At 49.7% G+C, this 22,009-nt stretch overlaps 1 protein-coding gene and 1 long non-coding RNA gene across 7 annotated transcripts; both read right to left on the bottom strand.

The window, feature by feature from the left end:
• Positions 1-268: 268 nt before the first annotated feature.
• FAM136A (family with sequence similarity 136 member A) lies at positions 269-5,245 on the bottom strand. The gene is made up of 3 exons (XM_074981743.1): positions 5,115-5,245; positions 4,246-4,386; positions 269-2,203 (listed from the first exon to the last, which is right to left on the bottom strand). The coding sequence occupies exons 1-3, from the start codon at positions 5,229-5,231 to the stop codon at positions 2,015-2,017; spliced, it is 447 nt and encodes a 148-aa protein (XP_074837844.1). The 5' UTR covers positions 5,232-5,245; the 3' UTR covers positions 269-2,014.
• Positions 5,246-8,114: 2,869 nt separating this feature from the next.
• On the bottom strand, positions 8,115-21,305 carry LOC142004160 (uncharacterized). 6 transcript variants are annotated; one of them, XR_012642938.1, is made up of 6 exons: positions 19,899-20,022; positions 16,945-19,546; positions 13,918-16,524; positions 13,359-13,497; positions 10,892-11,956; positions 8,115-9,905 (listed from the first exon to the last, which is right to left on the bottom strand). It is a non-coding gene; the product is annotated as an uncharacterized LOC142004160 (long non-coding RNA). The 6 variants fall into 6 exon arrangements; XR_012642937.1 differs by having other exon boundaries at positions 10,892-13,497; positions 13,918-14,982; positions 16,386-16,524; positions 19,899-20,020; XR_012642936.1 differs by lacking the exon at positions 19,899-20,022 and adding an exon at positions 21,289-21,305 and having other exon boundaries at positions 10,892-13,497.
• Between the last annotated feature and the right edge of the window lie 704 nt (positions 21,306-22,009).

Here is a 22,009-nt window from a genome sequence, read left to right as displayed (position 1 = left end):
TTTGTGCAGCACCTTGCACAAAGGCGCTCCAGTTTGCATTGCTGCCCTAGGCACTAAAGAATTAATAATAAGGTTGTCTTTTGGTTCCAAAGCAGTGAGTTGGAACTAGAGCTGTTTGAAGTGTTAGCAGTGAAACAGACTAGCTTCGGTTAGAATACAAAACCAACAGCTCAAGACAGTAACAGACCATAATATATAAATCCAAATTTAGCACCTTTCATAGTATAGCCATAAACAGCCTTGTAGTAAGTAAAAACAGAAGTGAATTCTCATCTAAAATTTATTTTTAACCAAACTTTTAGAAAATAAATCACGTTTTAAAAGGACAGAACAAAGTTGTGTTAATTACAGCTGTTCGTGAGATGATACAAAAAAGGTCTTTTAGCTCACAGTAAATAGAACAGTGTTTCCAGTCACCAGGACAGGACAAAGTGGTGGTGCTGATTTTTGGATGTTATTTTTCCTTTTTATTTTGATGATGATCATTTCTCTGTATTGGGCTCATATCCCCTGAGATACACAACTCCTGCAGCTGAGTAGCTCCACGTCTGAGGCAGACAGTTATGGTGCTTTGTGATTCAGAGGGCATTAACCTTGCCCCAGCATTCAAGCCAGCCTCCTCTGTCCTTACTGCTCCAGGCAAGAAGAACAATATCTGAAATTCAGCTGTGCTGTAACATGCTGCAGAATCTGATTGTGTACTGACATAGTGCCATAAACTCATTGTGACACCAAATTCCTGATTTAAATCAGGATGAGGGAGAACAAAGACAGGTTTTCTATGTGTTTAATTAGGGGTATCAGGTCAAAGAGGAGGAGACATTCCACCTATTAAAACCTTCAGTGGTTGTTTTGCAGAGGCTCAGGTGAGGAAAGTTATTTATACCATTGCCCCAGAAAACCCATACTGGGGTGGATGACCTTGCTCTCTAAGTAGAATTAGATATTGCAGGGTTGGTGGCCTGATGAGATTTGATTAAGTCAAGGGGCTGATACTCCACTTACTCACACTGGGTTTACACACAGGCATTTCTCCATTTATTCCAGTGAAATCTCTTCTGATTTATACCAGTGTGAGCGGGAACTGAACCCAGGAGGTTTTAACAGCAAAGACTTAACCTATCAGAGCAAAAACATTCTCCCTGACTTCCTCTTGTCCCCTTTAACATTTTAAGAGAATCAGACTCATGAACTAATAGTTGGCATGCACTCCCTTTTGAATTGTTCTTTTCAACGACAAAAGGCACCTGCACTAGAAGGTCAAGGGAACCGGCCAGTGCTAGACAATCAGTTCTGCAGATGTGAGAGCAGTCAAGAAGATGAAAAGCATTTCTTTTAACCGTAACATGCTGAAGAACAAGAGAGACAGGAAATATGGACCTTTGAATTCTAGGACATCAATTCAAATCTAGTGGTAGTCTCACTTCAAATCCTCTGACCCCATCACATTGCCACCATTAACAGGAGAGACTGGACTTTTGCAGACAGATCCTCAGTGCATTTACACTGGCACAGCTCCATTGATACTAATGGAACTGCACCACTTTATATCTGACTCTTAGAACCTGCAAAGAACTACTGAGTTAGGTGGCACTGCAGAAGCTTGCATTGTTGTTGTACCTGTCCTAGGGACAAAAGTCCTTCAGGCCCCAAGCCGGTCCAACCAGTGCCTTCCAGCAGCCCTACATCTGCTACAATCAAAGGAAATCAAGATCAGTAAAGGACCCTGCTATTATCAGCACGGTCTGTACATACATAAACCCTTTGACAAGTGGGACAAAGTCGCTAGTCGGTCCCTTCCACAGCCGAGGACACTCTTCAAGGAAATCAGCTCCAGACCACTAACACTTCAAATCAGCTTTCTGAATGGACCGCTGCAATACTTGAAAAACACAAAAATCACCCTTATCATCCGTTTTCATTCAGTGATTTCCAACATGAATCTCCATGCACACCTCTCTCTTTTAATAGCAACCATGCTTCTCTCCCTCCACCCTCCCAATCAGACTCAGATTTATTGTGCAATGGCTGCCAAAGTCTCCTTCATTTTCTTGGTCATGCTGGGGATGAGATGCACATGATCATCCACGCACTTCGTCACGCAGCTCTCCAGCTGTTGTTTCACCTGCTGCTCTTTGTTCCCCGAATCCAGGGAGTCCTTGGCTTTATCGTTACAGTGCATCGTGCAGCGAGCCAAACGGTCCTGCAAATGAGAATTCCAGACAGTCAGAGGGTCACATGGGTGTGAGCAAGGGAAAAATGCACTGTGGGGGAGGGTTGGATACTGGACAAATGAACTCCTAGCCTGCTAGCAAAGAGATGGGTGCCATGCCTTGGAGGACACCGAGTAAAATTATTTGGGATGGAGGGAAGAAGAATGAAGCCAACTGCAGGCAGGAAGTTTATCACCATTTGCAAGGAGATCACCAAAATCATTTTGCTTAGGTGACCCACCAACTATAACATCCTTTGTGGTGGTCTACATGCAATAAGTCGGGGGTGTGTCTCAGTCTAGCACATTCACTCAGAGACTCCAAGGCTGGAAGAAATCATTTGCCCTCCTGTATAGCGCAGTCCCAAGAAATTCCCAAAATAATTTCTAGAGTAGAGCTTTATGAAAAATAGCCAAGCTTGATTTGAAATTGCCCGTGATGGAGAACCCATCAGGCCCTGGGGTAAGTTATTCCAAGGGTTAATGACTCTCATGGCCAGCAGTTTAACCTCCAGGTTGAGGACTGACTGATGTGTGTTTGACATTTCCCCCCAAGCCATCAGTACTGTATTAACCAAACTCAAGTCAGTAGCTGCCTAGAGATGTTGCAATGGCTTCATGATGCTCTGTTGGAAATAAGCTTGGAGGGTCTCAGCTGAGTTCCTAGCCAGTGTCCCCTTCAGCTGTACCACTGCTAGCATCCCTACTGAGGTTCTCAGGAGAAAGACCCTGACAGATCACGTTATTCTTTGATCCCAAAAGGTGATCCTTCTGGAGCAGGATAGAGTCAAACTCTGGTGTGGCAAAGAGAAGTAGGATGGTCCTGGGGTTACAATATATATTAGGAAATGGGAAACCTGTGTTTAAGTCCATGTTTGGCCACTGATCTTGGGTTAAATTTTACATCCCTAATGCACACGGATTAACTGGCAAATGCAACAGATTCTCTATACCTCAGTTCCCAATCTATAAACTGAGAATGGCACTGCCTAACTCCCAGGGTACTGCGAAAGTAATTACCCTAAACTGATCAGGTGGCTCTCAGATACAACAGTAATAGGGGTCATAAAAACAGAATAGAATCATAGAATGCTAGAACTGGAAGTGTCTTTGAGAGGTCATCAAGTCCACTCCCCTGCCCTGGTGGCAAGACCACGCACCATTCTAGATCATTCCTGATAGATCTCCATAGCTTCGATGGATCAAAGCTTTCCCTCTGCCCACTTTGTAACTACTCCAAGGACACTGAATTTCAGATTAGCACCTTTCACCAGCATTGGAATGCTCAAAAATCTAACCTAACCATGCACCTTCTCTCTGCAGAAGGTTCTCCTCCCGGTGACCTGCACTTTCAAGCCTTGTGCTGCATAATGCACCTGAATTTAACAGAGCGTAACCTTGGTCTTCCAACACTGCACTCGCTCTTGGCCTTCTCTTCTCCAAAATGAGATGTCCCATTTACATTACAAAGTGCCTGCTCCAGTACGTTCCCTTTGATCCAGGTTACTTTTGCAAGGGAGTAGGCAAAACATTGACTGGCCCATATCCCAAATCTGTGTGCATTAGGGATGTAAAATTCCATTTAATTACTTAACTGGTTAAAAGTTTAACCAGTTAACCAACTAAACAGGGAGGCAAGAGGGGGACAGAGCAGCTGCTGGGCTGGAGTGGCCTCCCCTGGGGCACTCGTGGGGCCACCTGGGTTGAAGGAGCTCTCACCCATGATATTCCTGGGACCACCACGGACCATGGCTGCTCCAGACGGGTTGGTACTCCAGCCCCCACCATTTAACTGTAATTGGTAGGTCTCTTTTGTTTAGGGTACAGCTTATCAGTTAACTGATTAAACTTTAACATCCCTGGTGTGCATCCACCACAAACATCTGAACAGAGCTTGAGACTAAGCCAGAACAGGACAAGATGCCCTGGAGAGCTGGGAACCAACAAACCTCCACTGTTGATACTATTTCCGTACAAACCCATGGAAAGTCAGTGCTAACCTGTGCCGGGGTCATCAGTCACCGTCCCCTCACCTGAAACCTCTCCAGTTCTTTGGTGACGATAGCCTGGGCCTGGGCCAGGGGGGCATGACAGCGCTCAATGCAGTGGTGCACCTGCTGCATGGAGGCCTTGTCATTCTCGCAGCAGCTGGCACTGCACCGAAACATGTTACCCTGCAGAAAGCCAGACACAGAGTAGGTTGGGATCAGGCTGCGGGACTCCAAGGACTGGTTGCCTGTAGCAATTCACATCTGAAGCCCCCTCCCAAAACACCCGCTTCACTGAAGGCCTGCGGGGGGAGAAACAGAGCATAAATATATTGCAGACCCCCTCCCCTAGGCTTTGTGCAACTATCTGGCTTCAACCCACACTACAGCCTTGCCCTGAGCCAGCGACACTTTACCCTGGGCCCCCTGTTAGCAAGCTCCCAAACCCAGTGGTGCTGCAAACTGGCCCAAAGGCCAAACCTGCGTGGTACAGTGTCCTGCCTTAGCTGCTTTACATGTGGGCAGGTATCATACTGCAGTGCCCGCTCCCCATCCCATCCATGGAGAGCCACAGACCTCTGAGCAGCACCTGCAGTAGGCTTCAGCAAAGCAATCCCTGCTCCAGTTCAGCAAGGGGCTCAGATTCTTGTACACAATCGGGGAGCAGAGCTCACTAACCCCTTCCCCCATTCACTAAGATACCAGGGCCCCTCCACGTTCCCACGCTGGGGCGGGGAAGGAGAGGGCACTGGTTTCCTCTCTCCGTGACCAGATGGGACCCCACAGCAGGCGTTGCAATGAGGCAGTGAGCTGGGGAGCTGTGGGACCAGGCAGAAGTGGGGGAGCAAATTATAGGGGACCGATGGGGAGGGCAGGACAGGGAGCCAGCAAGACAGCTCCCCTTCCTCTGCTACCTGCATCCTCCGAATGTTCTCCCGCTCTAGCCCCTGCACCATGCTCTCAATGGCCTCCTGGATCCGGCTCTGCTGAGCTTCGGCCATGCTGCCGGCCGCCAGCTGCAGCGCCCGCATGAGCCAGAGGACACCGGCTGCAGCGCATCCACTTCCCGGGTTAGCCCGGCCCCGCGCTTCCGAGCAGGCAGTCAGTCCCCGGCGGGGAGCGACAGCAGCCTCTGGTGCCCGGCTGGGTGCATTGCAAGTCCGCCGGCTCTGCCAAGGGACGTGTCCCCTGCTCCAGCTCTTCTCGAGCTACAAAGTCCTCTCGCACGAGTGAACAGCCCTGAGCCTGACTGACGGATGGATACTGTGCCCCATACACCTGTCCCCCTCTGTTGCCATACATTTCTTGCTCTTTCGCTTCCTTCCCGCTTACCTTTCACTTTCCCCAACTCTTTCTCTCCAGCCCCTGCATCCTTTGCTCTCCCTATGTACCCATCCATCCCTTTCTCTGTTCCCATCTAATCTATCGCCATACAGCACTCTCTCCCTTATTTACTTAAATCATTGCACAGTAGACCCCTGAGATACAGGCGCTCAAGTTGCACATATCTTGGGTTAATGAACTCTGAGTGGTGCCCTGATCAGTTTCTCAGCTCTGCAAGCAGAGAGGACCCAGGCTGCACCCTGGTCCCCAGGTTCCCTCCACTCCCTGGAGCCGGGAAACTGATCTGGTCTGGTGCCCTGGTGAGTTTCCTGGCTCCATCCAATTGTGTGGGGAATTTGACTTATGGGGGGGGTGGGTGTTGCAAGAAGGGAATCCTCACATGAGTCAGAGGTCTACTGTACTAGGAGTGGAGCATAGGTCATCTACAAGTCTCCTCCACTTCACTCTGTCTCGTGTCAAAACTTCTGATACCAGGAGCATCCCAGCTGTTGTCCTTCAGTCTCAGTAGATCTTCTCCACATCCTCCAAGGTCTTCCTCTTTTGCATTTTCCATGTGAGAGCTTGACAGACTATGCTGGATGATGCTTTTTCTGAGAGTGTGGCCCAGCCATCCCCACTGTCTTCTCTTGATTTGAATGTCAAGTGGTTCTTGTCCTGCTCTATTGCAAAGGTCCTCATTTGTGACAAAGCCCTAGCCATCCACACATATCCCTCACTCTCTTCACCTCTATGCATCCCTGAGCCTGGAGGGAACAGAAGGATGGGGAGAAGGTCTCTCATGTGCATTTTGAATGGCTCCAGTGCTATGTCTCCCTGCCTGTCACTTCCCGTTTTTGCTGCCTAAAGCATCATAGGCAAAAGGCATGACCTACTAACAGGGATGCCATCCCTTAATCTATTATTCACAAGCTTCCATGGCTGTAGTGCCACTTTGAGTTAGTGTAAAGTCCTATCACTTCTGCAGCCCTTTTACAGTTCAGTGCCTGTTGCACCAGACCAGCCAATAACTCAATAATTCAAGCAGGTGGAGTTGGCCAGTCTCGAGTCTTTGGTACCAAGGACCCATGCTGTGCAATCTACAGCTGCCTGACTACCATTAGTGAAGGCCAGAAGATCCCTCAGAGCATGTTTTGCATTTCACAACTTACAGCGATCAACTGATTCAACTTCAATGGCAAGATTCTGTTTGGAAACCCCTTCTACATGCTGATTAAAGCTATTTTTGGTGCCTGCTTTACAAAGACTTTGTTTCATCTCTAACTTCTAGCAATTACAGTTGGAGTACTAACATTTAGGTTTGAGGGGTTAATCCCATTTTTATAATTGCAGCATCCTTCAGCTTTTGCCATCCTAAAACTGAGGTAGTCAATTTTTTTTATCAATACACAAGTTTCTTGACCAAGGTATAGTCAAGGTCCTGACTCCAGAGAAAATAAATAGATATTTTAGGGTACACTCAAAAGCAGTTGGAAATCAGATCTGGATGTGATCCACCGATTCATTACCCCCCCATCTTAAACGTTTTGTACAGTGAGTGATCACCTAATATTGAATATTTCCTTTCCAAATTCCCCATTTTAAGTCATAGGGCAAGGGTAATAAATCAAAAGCACATCCCCTTGCTTATTTCAATCATACAAATAAGTATCTGGTAACTAGGAATGAATTAACAAATGCCAACAATGAAAGACCATTTCAATTCATTATTTATCTGGATAGTTTTTGTCACAGTATTAGCATAATTAATACTTCGTGAATTTTATCGTCATTCGCCCTTGCTAAAGATTATCTCTAGTTCTCTTCCACCCATATGGAATCTAATTTTTACTAAAAATTCTGTTTAGTGCTTTTCTTCACTAGATCTCAAAACTCTTCACAAGAGAGAAAAGTATAATCATCCCCTTCTCCCACATTTTAAATAGCCGGGGAAATTGGCATGGGTAAGTGAAGTGATTTCCCAAGGACAACCAGTAGACCAGTTGCAGAGCCATGAAGAGAAAACAGATCTGCACTGTAAATCACAAGACCATACTATCTCACATGTAGCAGTTTCTTAAAAAATGTAATACACCTTAAAGTTTATATCTGAAAAAGACATGAGACAGAACTAATAAAAATGATATATTAAGCCACTTTAAAAAAAAATCTGAACCGCAATGTTGCCCAGATCAAAGGACCCTGCCAGTTTTAAGCCAGTGTTAGTGTAACCACATCATATAGTGAGCTGTGAGTCCTGCAAAACTCAAGCTACCTAACAAATTTGTGGGCAGTGAAGGAACCTACTGAAGTCCCATTCTCCTGTGCCTTAGAAGCTCAAGGAGTGCAACTGTATGCACCTAAGTAATTAGGAGATCTTCAGCCACATTTCAAGGTCATACCGCACTGCAGTCTGCCAAATAACATGTGATGTAAAAAAGAGTGAAATTTGCAACATTGCAGGGTAGTTACTTCCCACAAACAAACAAAAAGGTAAAAATATGGTAATTAATATAAAAGTAATGACACCAAAATTTTTCACAGGTTTACCAAATTTATTTTTATTTAGCCAAAGACAGAACTGAGACTATCCCTCAATTTATACATTTTATTAAATTACATAAATATTAATCATTAAGCAACAGAAAGCCAAGAAGGATGACACGACAAATGTTAACTCTGTGAATTTAACATGAATTTTTCCAACTTTTATAAAGTAGGTATCACTTTTTGACATGTGAAATGAATTACCTAGGTTTGATTATATCAGCAATATCATCCAAGTGTAGAATAGAATTAACTACCAATATTAATCTCTTAACATAGGTCATTGTTCAACACAAGTCACAGAAGTAGAATTTTTTTCACAATTATTACACTTGGAAAAGCTCAGTAAGGTTGAAGGCATCAGCTAAAGCTGCAGAAATGGTAATTTTTAAAAAAATCTCTGGAGGTACATTTCTTCTGCCACATCATCTTTATTCCAGATTTTGGCATTAGGGAATCATGATAAAAATTGAGGCGGGTCCCTGTTGGGCTTAAAATTTAAACCTCAATGCTTTCAAACACCTACTGTAAATTAACTTCACATCAATAGAATTGCACCAAACAAACAACCTCAACTTTGCCCTCAAAGTACAACTAATAAAGAACATACACAAAAACATCTCACTTTGTCAACAGTTCACACTAAATCAAAACCTGAAAAACCAGCCATCATCACAAAATACTGCACCTCTACACAAATACTGACTGAACCATAAAACACCTATATAAAACATCCACATTGTCACCCTAAAGCATTCACTTTATTCAGAAAGCATAAAAACCTACTAAAATACCACTATAACCTCTTACATCAACATGCACAAATACCAAAATTCCTCTAACTGTTCTGACACAATAGGTGCAAAGTTAAAATTGAATGTGTGGCACAATTTAAGTAGTGGGACTGTTTAAGTAGAGTAGGTGTTTCAAAGCAGAAGTAACTGCCAGTTTTCAGGTTAGCTTTTTAGGTTGCTTCTTTTGAGCAATGAGTGAGAGAGCCAGAGTTTTGAAATACTAAGGTAAGTAGCACCTGGAGTAAATGTAAATCTGTTCAATCTTAAATTTTTTTTAAACTTTGTTTGGAGGTGAATGAAGAATACAAACATATTCCTTCCCTTAAATTACATCTTTGCACTTGCAGCAGGAGGTTGTGACATATTAACAATAGTAAACTACGATCCTACAGAGTGTGCTTGTTTGAGGTCTCTGAATTACAGGTCGACAATTATTCCTTGGTAACTGGTGATGAAGCTGTCAGCAAAAACAAAAAGTACATAAAATATGTGTCACCTAATTATATAGAAGTTACACATTTAAGTCAAACGAACACATTTTTAAGATATCTGTAACTCTTTTACATAAAATCTGGTAGTCACTTTGTTAAAACACATATTAAATAGTTGGTTACACGGCAATATGAAATCAATATTTACATGCAAATAACCAGTTCTACTGACAGTTTCTAATTGGTGACAGAAATGTAGTTGATTGCATATGGCAGCATAGCTGTGATACTGTTTTGACATAAAAATGGGCTTTCTTATTCTCAAAGCATGATTTATAGAGTCATGAGTAAAAAACAGTTTGAGAGGATATGCATGATTATAAAATAAGACGACATAACAGTTTCAAGTTGGCAGGAAGTTACTGAAAAGAAAGCTCATAGCAGAAAACTGTTTTTCCAAGTCTTCAAACAGTGCTGTATTGCTGCAAGTAATTGAGTTTCAGTTTGAAATATACTGACAATTAACGTTAAGAGGAGAGATGCTCGTCAATTTGTTCAGTTTATCCTTCCTTTGCATTTATATACCAAGGTTCTGGACATGGTATAAACAAACCTGAAGAAGAAACAAAAAAATACTATTTTAATGACATGTTATGCAAAAAAGATTTAATATTGCTAAAGAAAATTTATAAATGAACTCCATAAGCTGAATGTATATTCATTGTGCGACTTTATAGTTTGACTTAAGAGGATGTAAAGAATGTGCAAGACAGTAAAACAGACTTACAAAGCTATTTGAAATTCTAGATAAAAATAACAGAAACACGTTGCATATTTAAAAACAAGACAAAATAAATGTAAAATAGAAGTGGTCAAAAGGATAAAACACAGACTAGTTATTAAAATAGAAATCTAATTTCCGAATTCATGGAATAAATTTCAAGTTCAGGAATGTATTGATGAAATACAAAGATGCACAAAATAAGGGGTGAAAATGTATACTTGCAAAGAGCAATACCTCAAAGATAAAAGGAGAATAATTAAGAGAGAATATCAATACATCTTAAGATGAGTAAATCTGCCTCACTCGCTAAATTAGCACTATACAGGGAAAGCAAAAAGGTACAGGAATGGTTATGAAGTGAACATAATCTCAAAGCCAATTCTCCAAACTACTTGTTACACTTGAATATACCACTGCACCAAAGAATTCAAAATTCTTCATCAAGCAGCAGAACTTAGATGAAGAAGAGCAGAAGGTAATTTAGAGACATAAACACACAAAAATTAGCAGAAAAATGAAAATGTACAAACAGATTTATTAGAAAAGTTCCACTGAAAACTCACCTTCTGATGTTATCGGAAACAACAGAATGATAGATGGCAGAGAGCACAGTAAGAAGGGCAAAAAACTCAAGAAACTAGACATCACAAATACAGGTAAGACAGAAGCACGGAATGAAGAGCAAGGATACAGGAAACAATTTAAAAGGAAAAACTATAAACAGAATGTGATTAGGCCTGAACTGTGTTTACTGGGTGCTCATTCAGGAAAACTTGCGACAAAATTGTCTGAGCACCTTCCTTTTTTGGGCTTACCAGCAACAGCAGATGAAGGTCGGATCTCCATGAACACTGGAAGCAGGGCAGAAAGCTGGAGAGTAGGCCGCAGAATCCCAGGCAAGTTGGAAGTGCAGAGGGCAGGGTCAGGAGGACTCCGGACACAGTTTGGTGGAGGTACCATAAACATTTCCTGTTGAGACCTGTGCCCTGTTTACAGGGCATGCATGCAGGCCAGCTAGCTGCTCTTAGCCTAATGCCAAGAGACGGGAGGGTCAAGACCAGATTCCCTGATTACAGGGCTCTCACTGGCCTCAGGCTGGGTAGTAAGCACAGCACCAAGGGATCTCCAGGGCCTCAGAGACTCAAATCCTAGTTACAGGAAGTCCAAGAGGCCCGAGTTTGTGTGATAATTCTCATCTCCCAGAGTTCTAAAGAGAAACTGCAACCTGTACCCCGATTACAGGGTGGTAGCTGGGATTAGCCAATGAGCAGGGACAGCAACCTCAATGACAGGAAGGTCAAGCTCTCCAAAGTACCCAAGGGCGCGCTTTATCCCGTTCTGCAGACACCTGGGTCATACATCCTAATTACAGGGTTGTCACGCTGACCGCTCGAACAGAGCACAGCATAGTACCAAATGAGCAAGTGGACAAAGACCCGGACCCTACTTAAAGGGTGGGCACGCTGCTCAGGGTTCCGCAGAGCTCAACGTCCCCCAGGAGCCAAAAGGACACAAACTCTCCCAAAAATACAGGGCCAGGACTCAAGCCAACTGGCTGCAGCTGGTGACAAAAGAATGAAGGACAGAGACCTGAACCCTGGATACAGGGTGGCCAGGCTGCCCAAGCAGCAAGGGAAAAGGCACGAGCTGTGACACTCAGACTCGCGAGGTAAATCACTTCCCTTCAAGGCCAATCATGCTCATCAGCCTCCTAAAATGGAGCTCACCTTAAGCGGAGCGGAAGGGGTGGACCAAGTCCCCGTTTGAAGGGGTCTCACAATGTCCAAGGCAATGAAAGATAACACCCGAGCCCCTGCCCTTCCCTTTGGTGAGGAGAAAGACGATCATACGTTAATATGCTTCGAGCTCCTTTTCTGATTCTGAGAAGAATAAAGAAAAAGCGCTGCAGCGGCTTAACTTAAAAAACTTAAAATAATTAAATTAAAGAGTAAAAAGCTCTCACACCCATGCGTATCACAGGCTCTCGCAAACACGTTCGTACAAAACAAAGGGGGACTTCCCAGAAGAGAAAGGGAGCTCGTGGCAGAAGGTCACTCGACCAAGGCTTAACTCGATCAATCTTCCTCCCCTCAAGAACACAAAGGGAAAAGGGACAAGACCTGCACCCTGATTACAGGGAGGGGTCAAAGTGACTAGCCCAACAACCCAAAGGAGAAAGGACTCAAGCCCTTCTTACAGGACGGTCCCTCGGGCGAGTCGATAGTGGGAAATACATTTATATATAAGAGAAAAGGAGGAGACCTGAACCCTACTTACAGGGTGGTCACTCAGCCCAAAGCATTCGGGGAATCTGGGCCTCCCTTAAGAGAAGGCACGTGACATGCCCCCTAATTACAGGGCAGGCAGTCAAATTCAGCAGGCTGAGGGTAGGACACAATTCCAAATGAGCAAAGACCTGAACCCCGGTTACAGGGAGGTCACACTGCTCAAGTAACATCAGTCTCTTCCAAAAGCAAGGGCAACGTGACTCGCACCCTTCTTACAAGGTGGTCACTCCGACTTGCTGTATTAAAGAACATAATTACGTGAGACAACTTTGGACCTGAACCCTGAATACAGGGTGGTCACGCTCCTTTGGACCCTTAAAATAACTCTAATCTGCAAAAAGAGAGAAGGAGTGGACCTGCACCCTCATTACAGGGCGGTCCCTCTGATTAGAAGGCTAAAGGAGCATAAATACAGCAGCCAAAGGGCAGAGACCTAGCCCCCAAGTTACAGGGCGGTCATGCTCCGCAAGTCATCAGAGAGCTCAGTATCTCTCTTACTTCAGAGTGATGTGAGTCACATCCCAATTCCCAATGGACACGCTCACTAGACTGCCATCAGGATATGATGCCAAAATAGCAAGAGGGAAGAGAACTGGCCCGTATTACTGGGGAGGTGAGTCCCATTGCTCCCGGTTCCAAAGAGCTCAGTATCTCCCAGAAGCAACAAGAATGTGACTTGCACCCTGATTTACAGGGTTGTCATCCTGACTGGAGACCACAACAAGGTATAATGCTGAATGAGCAAGTGGGCAAAGACCTGGACCCTGGCTGCAGGGGGGTCACGTTCTTTAAGTTACCCAAGAGCTCCAAGTCCCTCCAAAGTGAGGGGGAGGTGACCCATACCCTGATTACAGGGTAGGCACTCTGACTAACCCTCTAACAGAGCATTATGTGAAATGGATAAAACTGAGCAGACCCGGACCCTGCTTACAGGGCGGTCAAGCGGCTCTAGGTGTTAGTGGTCTTGAGAGCCCATAGGGTGGTATTAAATGACCTGAGCCCTGATAACTGGGATGGAACTGTGGCCGGGGTCCCCTTCCTTCTCTCCTCCGTCTTCAGTGACTTCTCTTCTTTCCTCCTCTTCGCTTGATGTTCCTGATGCTTCCTTCTTGACCTCTTGTGCTTGGAGCTGCCTGAAAGGGAGAGAGGGAGCACTCAGGCCTGTGTAAGTCAGACGCCCTGACGACAAATGCACCTCCTTGATTCAAACTGATTGTAAACGACTGAAACAATGTGATTGTTCGCGTCTTCAGACAGCCTGGATATTCGTCCCCTAGCCCATGTGTTTCTTCGACGCTGGCACAGGGAATTGCCCCTCTTCCCAAACCACACTGGGTGGGTGAGAAAAGTACCGAACCCATCTGACCCTGGAGCCACAATGTCCCCTTGACAGCTATTTTACCAGGCAGGCACTATGCAAGATCAAGAGGAATTAGATGATGAAGGGTAGTAGCGAATGAAACAACAAGCAGTCCACAATCAGTGTCACAAAGTCTGCTGCCTGGGTTGACTTTGTCCAAAACTGTCTCAGTACCTTCTCTTTCTGGGCTTACCAGCAACAGAAGCAGAAGGTCGAGTCTCCAGGAGCACAGGAAGCAGGGCAGAAAGCTGGAGAGTAGGCCGCAGAATCCCAGGCAAGTTGGAAGTGCAGAGGGCAGGGTCAGGAGGACTCCGGACACAGTTTGGTGGAGGTACCATAAACATTTCCTGTTGAGACCTGTGCCCTGTTTACAGGGCGTGCATGCAGGCCAGCTAGCTGCTCTTAGCCTAATGCCAAGAGACGGGAGGGTCAAGACCAGATTCCCTGATTACAGGGCTCTCACTGGCCTCAGGCTGGGTAGTAAGCACAGCGCCAAGGGATCTCCAGGGCCTCAGAGGCTCAAACCCTAGTTACAGGAAGTCCAAGAGGCCCGAGTTTGTGTGATAATTCTCATCTCCCAGAGTTCTAAAGAGAAACTGCAACCTGTACCCCGATTACAGGGTGGTCGCTGGGATTAGCCAACGAGCAGGGACAGCAACCTGAATGACAGGAAGGTCAAGCTCTCCAAAGTACCCAAGGGCGCGCTTTATCCCGTTCTGCAGACACCTGGGTCATACATCCTAATTACAGGGTTGTCACGCTGACCGCTCGAACAGAGCACAGCATAGTGCCAAATGAGCAAGTGGACAAAGACCCGGACCCTACTTACAGGGCGGGCACGCTGCTCAGGGTTCCGCAGAGCTCAACGTCCCCCAGGAGCCAAAAGGACACAAACTCTCCCAAAAATACAGGGCCAGGACTCAAGCCAACTGGCTGCAGCTGGTGACAGAAGAATGAAGGACAGAGACCTGAACCCTGGATACAGGGTGGCCAGGCTGCCCAAGCAGCAAGGGAAAAGGCACGAGCTGTGACACTCAGACTCGCGAGGTAAATCACTTCCCTTCAAGGCCAATCATGCTCATCAGCCTCCTAAAATGGAGCTCACCTTAAGCGGAGCGGAAGGGGTGGACCAAGTCCCCGTTTGAAGGGGTCTCACAATGTCCAAGGCAATGAAAGATAACACCCGAGCCCCTGCCCTTCCCTTTGGTGAGGAGAAAGACGATCATACGTTAATATGCTTCGAGCTCCTTTTCTGATTCTGAGAAGAATAAAGAAAAAGCGCTGCAGCGGCTTAACTTAAAAAACTTAAAATAATTAAATTAAAGAGTAAAAAGCTCTCACACCCATGCGTATCACAGGCTCTCGCAAACACGTTCGTACAAAACAAAGGGGGACTTCCCAGAAGAGAAAGGGAGCTCGTGGCAGAAGGTCACTCGACCAAGGCTTAACTCGATCAATCTTCCTCCCCTCAAGAACACAAAGGGAAAAGGGACAAGACCTGCACCCTGATTACAGGGAGGGGTCAAAGTGACTAGCCCAACAACCCAAAGGAGAAAGGACTCAAGCCCTTCTTACAGGACGGTCCCTCGGGCGAGTCGATAGTGGGAAATACATTTATATATAAGAGAAAAGGAGGAGACCTGAACCCTACTTACAGGGTGGTCACTCAGCCCAAAGCATTCGGGGAATCTGGGCCTCCCTTAAGAGAAGGCACGTGACATGCCCCCTAATTACAGGGCAGGCAGTCAAATTCAGCAGGCTGAGGGTAGGACACAATTCCAAATGAGCAAAGACCTGAACCCCGGTTACAGGGAGGTCACACTGCTCAAGTAACATCAGTCTCTTCCAAAAGCAAGGGCAACGTGACTCGCACCCTTCTTACAAGGTGGTCACTCCGACTTGCTGTATTAAAGAACATAATTACGTGAGACAACTTTGGACCTGAACCCTGAATACAGGGTGGTCACGCTCCTTTGGGCCCTTAAAATAACTCTAATCTGCAAAAAGAGAGAAGGAGTGGACCTGCACCCTCATTACAGGGCGGTCCCTCTGATTAGAAGGCTAAAGGAGCATAAATACAGCAGCCAAAGGGCAGAGACCTAGCCCCCAAGTTACAGAGCAGTCATGCTCCGCAAGTCATCAGAGAGCTCAGTATCTCTCTTACTTCAGAGTGATGTGAGTCACACCCCAATTCCCAATGGACACGCTCACTAGACTGCCATCAGGATATGATGCCAAAATAGCAAGAGGGAAGAGAACTGGCCCGTATTACTGGGGAGGTGAGTCCCATTGCTCCCGGTTCCAAAGAGCTCAGTATCTCCCAGAAGCAACAAGAATGTGACTTGCACCCTGATTTACAGGGTTGTCGTCCTGACTGGAGACCACAACAAGGTATAATGCTGAATGAGCAAGTGGGCAAAGACCTGGACCCTGGCTGCAGGGGGGTCACGTTCTTTAAGTTACCCAAGAGCTCCAAGTCCCTCCAAAGTGAGGGGGAGGTGACCCGTACCCTGATTACAGGGTAGGCACTGTGACTAACCCTCTTAACAGAGCATTATGTGAAATGGATAAAACTGAGCAGACCCGGACCCTGCTTACAGGGCGGTCAAGCGGCTCTAGGTGTTAGTGGTCTTGAGAGCCCATAGGGTGGTATTAAATGACCTGAGCCCTGATAACTGGGATGGAACTGTGGCCGGGGTCCCCTTCCTTCTCTCCTCCGTCTTCAGTGACTTCTCTTCTTTCCTCCTCTTCGCTTGATGTTCCTGATGCTTCCTTCTTGACCTCTTGTGCTTGGAGCTGCCTGAAAGGGAGAGAAGGAGCACTCAGGCCTGTGTAAGTCAGACGCCCTGACGACAAATGCACCTCCTTGATTCAAACTGATTGTAAACGACTGAAACAATGTGATTGTTCGCGTCTTCAGACAGCCTGGATATTCGTCCCCTAGCCCATGTGTTTCTTCGACGCTGGCACAGGGAATTGCCCCTCTTCCCAAACCACACTGGGTGGGTGAGAAAAGTACCGAACCCATCTGACCCTGGAGCCACAATGTCCCCTTGACAGCTATTTTACCAGGCAGGCACTATGCAAGATCAAGAGGAATTAGATGATGAAGGGTAGTAGCGAATGAAACGACAAGCAGTCCACAATCAGTGTCACAAAGTCTGCTGCCTGGGTTGACTTTGTCCAAAACTGTCTCAGTACCTTCTCTTTCTGGGCTTACCAGCAACAGAAGCAGAAGGTCGAGTCTCCAGGAGCACAGGAAGCAGGGCAGAAAGCTGGAGAGTAGGCCGCAGAATCCCAGGCAAGTTGGAAGTGCAGAGGGCAGGGTCAGGAGGACTCCGGACACAGTTTGGTGGAGGTACCATAAACATTTCCTGTTGAGACCTGTGCCCTGTTTACAGGGCGTGCATGCAGGCCAGCTAGCTGCTCTTAGCCTAATGCCAAGAGACGGGAGGGTCAAGACCAGATTCCCTGATTACAGGGCTCTCACTGGCCTCAGGCTGGGTAGTAAGCACAGCGCCAAGGGATCTCCAGGGCCTCAGAGGCTCAAACCCTAGTTACAGGAAGTCCAAGAGGCCCGAGTTTGTGTGATAATTCTCATCTCCCAGAGTTCTAAAGAGAAACTGCAACCTGTACCCCGATTACAGGGTGGTCGCTGGGATTAGCCAACGAGCAGAGACGGCAACCTGAATGACAGGAAGGTCAAGCTCTCCAAAGTACCCAAGGGCGCGCTTTATCCCGTTCTGCAGACACCTGGGTCATACATCCTAATTACAGGGTTGTCACGCTGACCGCTCGAACAGAGCACAGCATAGTGCCAAATGAGCAAGTGGACAAAGACCCGGACCCTACTTACAGGGCGGGCACGCTGCTCAGGGTTCCGCAGAGCTCAACGTCCCCCAGGAGCCAAAAGGACACAAACTCTCCCAAAAATACAGGGCCAGGACTCAAGCCAACTGGCTGCAGCTGGTGACAGAAGAATGAAGGACAGAGACCTGAACCCTGGATACAGGGTGGCCAGGCTGCCCAAGCAGCAAGGGAGAAGGCACGAGCTGTGACACTCAGACTCGCGAGGTAAATCACTTCCCTTCAAGGCCAATCATGCTCATCAGCCTCCTAAAATGGAGCTCACCTTAAGCGGAGCGGAAGGGGTGGACCAAGTCCCCGTTTGAAGGGGTCTCACAATGTCCAAGGCAATGAAAGATAACACCCGAGCCCCTGCCCTTCCCTTTGGTGAGGAGAAAGACGATCATACGTTAATATGCTTCGAGCTCCTTTTCTGATTCTGAGAAGAATAAAGAAAAAGCGCTGCAGCGGCTTAACTTAAAAAACTTAAAATAATTAAATTAAAGAGTAAAAAGCTCTCACACCCATGCGTATCACAGGCTCTCGCAAACACGTTCGTACAAAACAAAGGGGGACTTCCCAGAAGAGAAAGGGAGCTCGTGGCAGAAGGTCACTCGACCAAGGCTTAACTCGATCAATCTTCCTCCCCTCAAGAACACAAAGGGAAAAGGGACAAGACCTGCACCCTGATTACAGGGAGGGGTCAAAGTGACTAGCCCAACAACCCAAAGGAGAAAGGACTCAAGCCCTTCTTACAGGACGGTCGCTCGGGCGAGTCGATAGTGGGAAATACATTTATATATAAGAGAAAAGGAGGAGACCTGAACCCTACTTACAGGGTGGTCACTCAGCCCAAAGCATTCGGGGAATCTGGACCTCCCTTAAGAGAAGGCACGTGACATGCCCCCTAATTACAGGGCAGGCAGTCAAATTCAGCAGGCTGAGGGTAGGACACAATTCCAAATGAGCAAAGACCTGAACCCCGGTTACAGGGAGGTCACACTGCTCAAGTAACATCAGTCTCTTCCAAAAGCAAGGGCAACGTGACTCGCACCCTTCTTACAAGGTGGTCACTCCGACTTGCTGTATTAAAGAACATAATTATGTGAGACAACTTTGGACCTGAACCCTGAATACAGGGTGGTCACGCTCCTTTGGGCCCTTAAAATAACTCTAATCTGCAAAAAGAGAGAAGGAGTGGACCTGCACCCTCATTACAGGGCGGTCCCTCTGATTAGAAGGCTAAAGGAGCATAAATACAGCAGCCAAAGGGCAGAGACCTAGCCCCCAAGTTACAGGGCGGTCATGCTCCGCAAGTCATCAGAGAGCTCAGTATCTCTCTTACTTCAGAGTGATGTGAGTCACACCCCAATTCCCAATGGACACGCTCACGAGACTGCCATCAGGATATGATGCCAAAATAGCAAGAGGGAAGAGAACTGGCCCGTATTACTGGGGAGGTGAGTCCCATTGCTCCCGGTTCCAAAGAGCTCAGTATCTCCCAGACGCAACAAGAATGTGACTTGCACCCTGATTTACAGGGTTGTCGTCCTGACTGGAGACCACAACAAGGTATAATGCTGAATGAGCAAGTGGGCAAAGACCTGGACCCTGGCTGCAGGGGGGTCACGTTCTTTAAGTTACCCAAGAGCTCCAAGTCCCTCCAAAGTGAGGGGGAGGTGACCCGTACCCTGATGACAGGGTAGGCACTCTGACTAACCCTCTAACAGAGCATTATGTGAAATGGATAAAACTGAGCAGACCCGGACCCTGCTTACAGGGCGGTCAAGCGGCTCTAGGTGTTAGTGGTCTTGAGAGCCCATAGGGTGGTATTAAATGACCTGAGCCCTGATAACTGGGATGGAACTGTGGCCGGGGTCCCCTTCCTTCTCTCCTCCGTCTTCAGTGACTTCTCTTCTTTCCTCCTCTTCGCTTGATGTTCCTGATGTTTCCTTCTTGACCTCTTGTGCTTGGAGCTGCCAGAAAGGGAGAGAGGGAGCACTCAGGCCTGTGTAAGTCAGACGCCCTGACGACAAATGTACCTCTCTGACTCAAAGTGATGCACCCCGTAAAGGGGTGCCAGGAGCTGGAGCCGACACCACAGCTCTGCCCGGCGGACAGGAGTCCCATGGGGAGCCAGCATAAGGAAATGGGCGGCTGGAGGCTGCCGACCCCAGGTTTTCAGACGGACAGACAGCCCTGCGTACGGACTTAACGCCCTGCCGCGCTGCTGCGGGAGGCAGGAGCGTGCGGGCAGTGGGCGGGTGCAAGGTGCGAGTTGTCCCAGCGCTGCCCCGACTGTTTCTGCAGTTCCCGCAGGCCGATTACCGGCGCTCGCTGAGCTCCCTCCGCTCCCAGCCCTTCTTCGCGGCTTTGGCGGGGCGGCCCCGGGCTGCGGGAGGAGCCCAGAGTCATTGAACGCCCGTGTTCTCCCGCCCCGAGCCCGTTGTGCGGGTCGCTCCTGTCGCTGGGCCACAGCCGTAAACCCAGCGCGAGAGAAGGGCGCGTGCAGCCCGCCGGGCACCGCGGGGTGTTTCCCGCCGTCCGGCCGCGGCCCCTGCCCCAGGGACCGTACGGGCAGTCACGGGCGTTGTCAGAGGGGCCAGGGACCCGATTTAGTCACTGAGACTTCCCCGCCCGCCCCGAGCCTCCTCCTGTCCCGTCACCTCCGCCTTCCCCGCCCGCCCCGAGCCTCCTCCTGTCCCGTCACCTCAGCCTCCCCCGCCCGCCCCGAGCCTTCTCCTGTCCCGTCACCTCCGCCTTCCCCGCCCGCCCCGAGCCTCCTCCTGTCCCGTCACCTCCGCCTTCCCCGCCCGCCCCGAGCCTTCTCCTGTCCCGTCACCTCCGCCTTCCCCGCCCGCCCCGAGCCTCCTCCTGTCCCGTCACCTCAGCCTTCCCCGCCCGCCCCGAGCCTTCTCCTGTCCCGTCACCTCCGCCTTCCCCGCCCGCCCCGAGCCTCCTCCTGTCCCGTCACCTCAGCCTCCCCCGCCCGCCCCGAGCCTCCTCCTGTCCCCTCACCTCAGCCTTCCCCGCCCGCCCCGAGCCTCCTCCTGTCCCGTCACCTCCGCCTTCCCCGCCCGCCCCGAGCCTCCCCCTGTCCCGTCACCTCAGCCCTCCCCGCTTGCCCCGAGCCGCCTCCTGTCCCGTCACCTCCGCCTTCCCCGCCCGCCCCGAGCCTCCTCCTGTCCCGTCACCTCCGCCTTCCCCGCCCGCCCCGAGCCTCCTCCTGTCCCGTCACCTCAGCCTCCCCCGCCCGCCCCGAGCCTCCTCCTGTCCCGTCACCTCCGCCTTCCCCGCCCGCCCCGAGCCTCCTCCTGTCCCGTCACCTCAGCCTCCCCCGCCCGCCCCGAGCCTCCTCCTGTCCCGTCACCTCCGCCTTCCCCGCCCGCCCCGAGCCTCCTCCATCGTCACCTCCGCCTTCCCCGCCCGCCCCGAGCCTCCTCCTGTCCCGTCACCTCAGCCTCCCCCGCCCGCCCCGAGCCTCCTCCTGTCCCGTCACCTCCGCCTTCCCCGCCCGCCCCGAGCCTCCTCCTGTCCCGTCACCTCAGCCTTCCCCGCCCGCCCCGAGCCTCCTCCTGTCCCGTCACCTCAGCCTCCCCCGCCCGCCCCGAGCCTCCTCCTGTCCCGTCACCTCCGCCTTCCCCGCCCGCCCCGAGCCTCCTCCTGTCCCGTCACCTCCGCCTTCCCCGCCCGCCCGAGCCTCCTCCTGTCCCGTTACCTCCGCCTTCCCCGCCCGCCGCGAGCCTCCTCCTGTCCCGTCACCTCCGCCTTCCCCGCCCGCCCCGAGCCTCCTCCATCGTCACCTCCGCCTTCCCCGCCCGCCCCGAGCCTCCTCCTGTCCCGTCACCTCCGCCTTCCCCGCCCGCCCCGAGCCTCCTCCTGTCCCGTCACCTCCGCCTTCCCCGCCCGCCCCGAGCCTCCTCCTGTCCCGTCACCTCAGCCTCCCCCGCCCGCCCCGAGCCTCCTCCTGTCCCGTCACCTCCGCCTTCCCCGCCCGCCCCGAGCCTCCTCCTGTCCCGTCACCTCAGCCTTCCCCGCCCGCCCCGAGCCTCCTCCTGTCCCGTCACCTCAGCCTCCCCCGCCCGCCCCGAGCCTCCTCCTGTCCCGTCACCTCAGCCTTCCCCGCCCGCCCCGAGCCTCCTCCTGTCCCGTCACCTCCGCCTTCCCCGCCCGCCGCGAGCCTCCTCCTGTCCCGTTACCTCCGCCTTCCCCGCCCGCCGCGAGCCTCCTGTCCCGTTACCTCCGCCTTCCCCGCCCGCCCCGAGCCGCCTCCTGTCCGCTCACCTCCGCCTTCCCCGCCCGCCCCGAGCCGCCTCCTGTCCGCTCACCTCCGCCTTCCCCGCCCGCCCCGAGCCGCCTCCTGTCCGCTCACCTCCGCCTTCCCCGCCCGCCCCGAGCCTCCTCCTGTCCCGTCACCTCCGCCTTCCCCGCCCGCCGCG

This window comes from Carettochelys insculpta, chromosome 31 (assembly GCF_033958435.1).
Source record: "Carettochelys insculpta isolate YL-2023 chromosome 31, ASM3395843v1, whole genome shotgun sequence".
In the NCBI taxonomy this organism is placed as follows: domain Eukaryota; kingdom Metazoa; phylum Chordata; order Testudines; family Carettochelyidae; genus Carettochelys; species Carettochelys insculpta.
This window is presented reverse-complemented; position numbering and strand designations above follow the sequence as displayed.

Bases quoted from the DNA above. Each gene is read 5' to 3' on its own strand.
- FAM136A (XM_074981743.1), bottom strand. From the start codon at position 5,231: ATGCGGGCGCTGCAGCTGGCGGCCGGCAGCATGGCCGAAGCTCAGCAG. The intron at 4,387-5,114 runs GTAGCAGAGGAA...GGCTTTCTGCAG, and splicing joins AGAACATTCGGAGGATGCAG to GGTAACATGTTTCGGTGCAG. The intron at 2,204-4,245 runs GTGAGGGGACGG...TCTCATTTGCAG, and splicing joins AAGAACTGGAGAGGTTTCAG to GACCGTTTGGCTCGCTGCAC.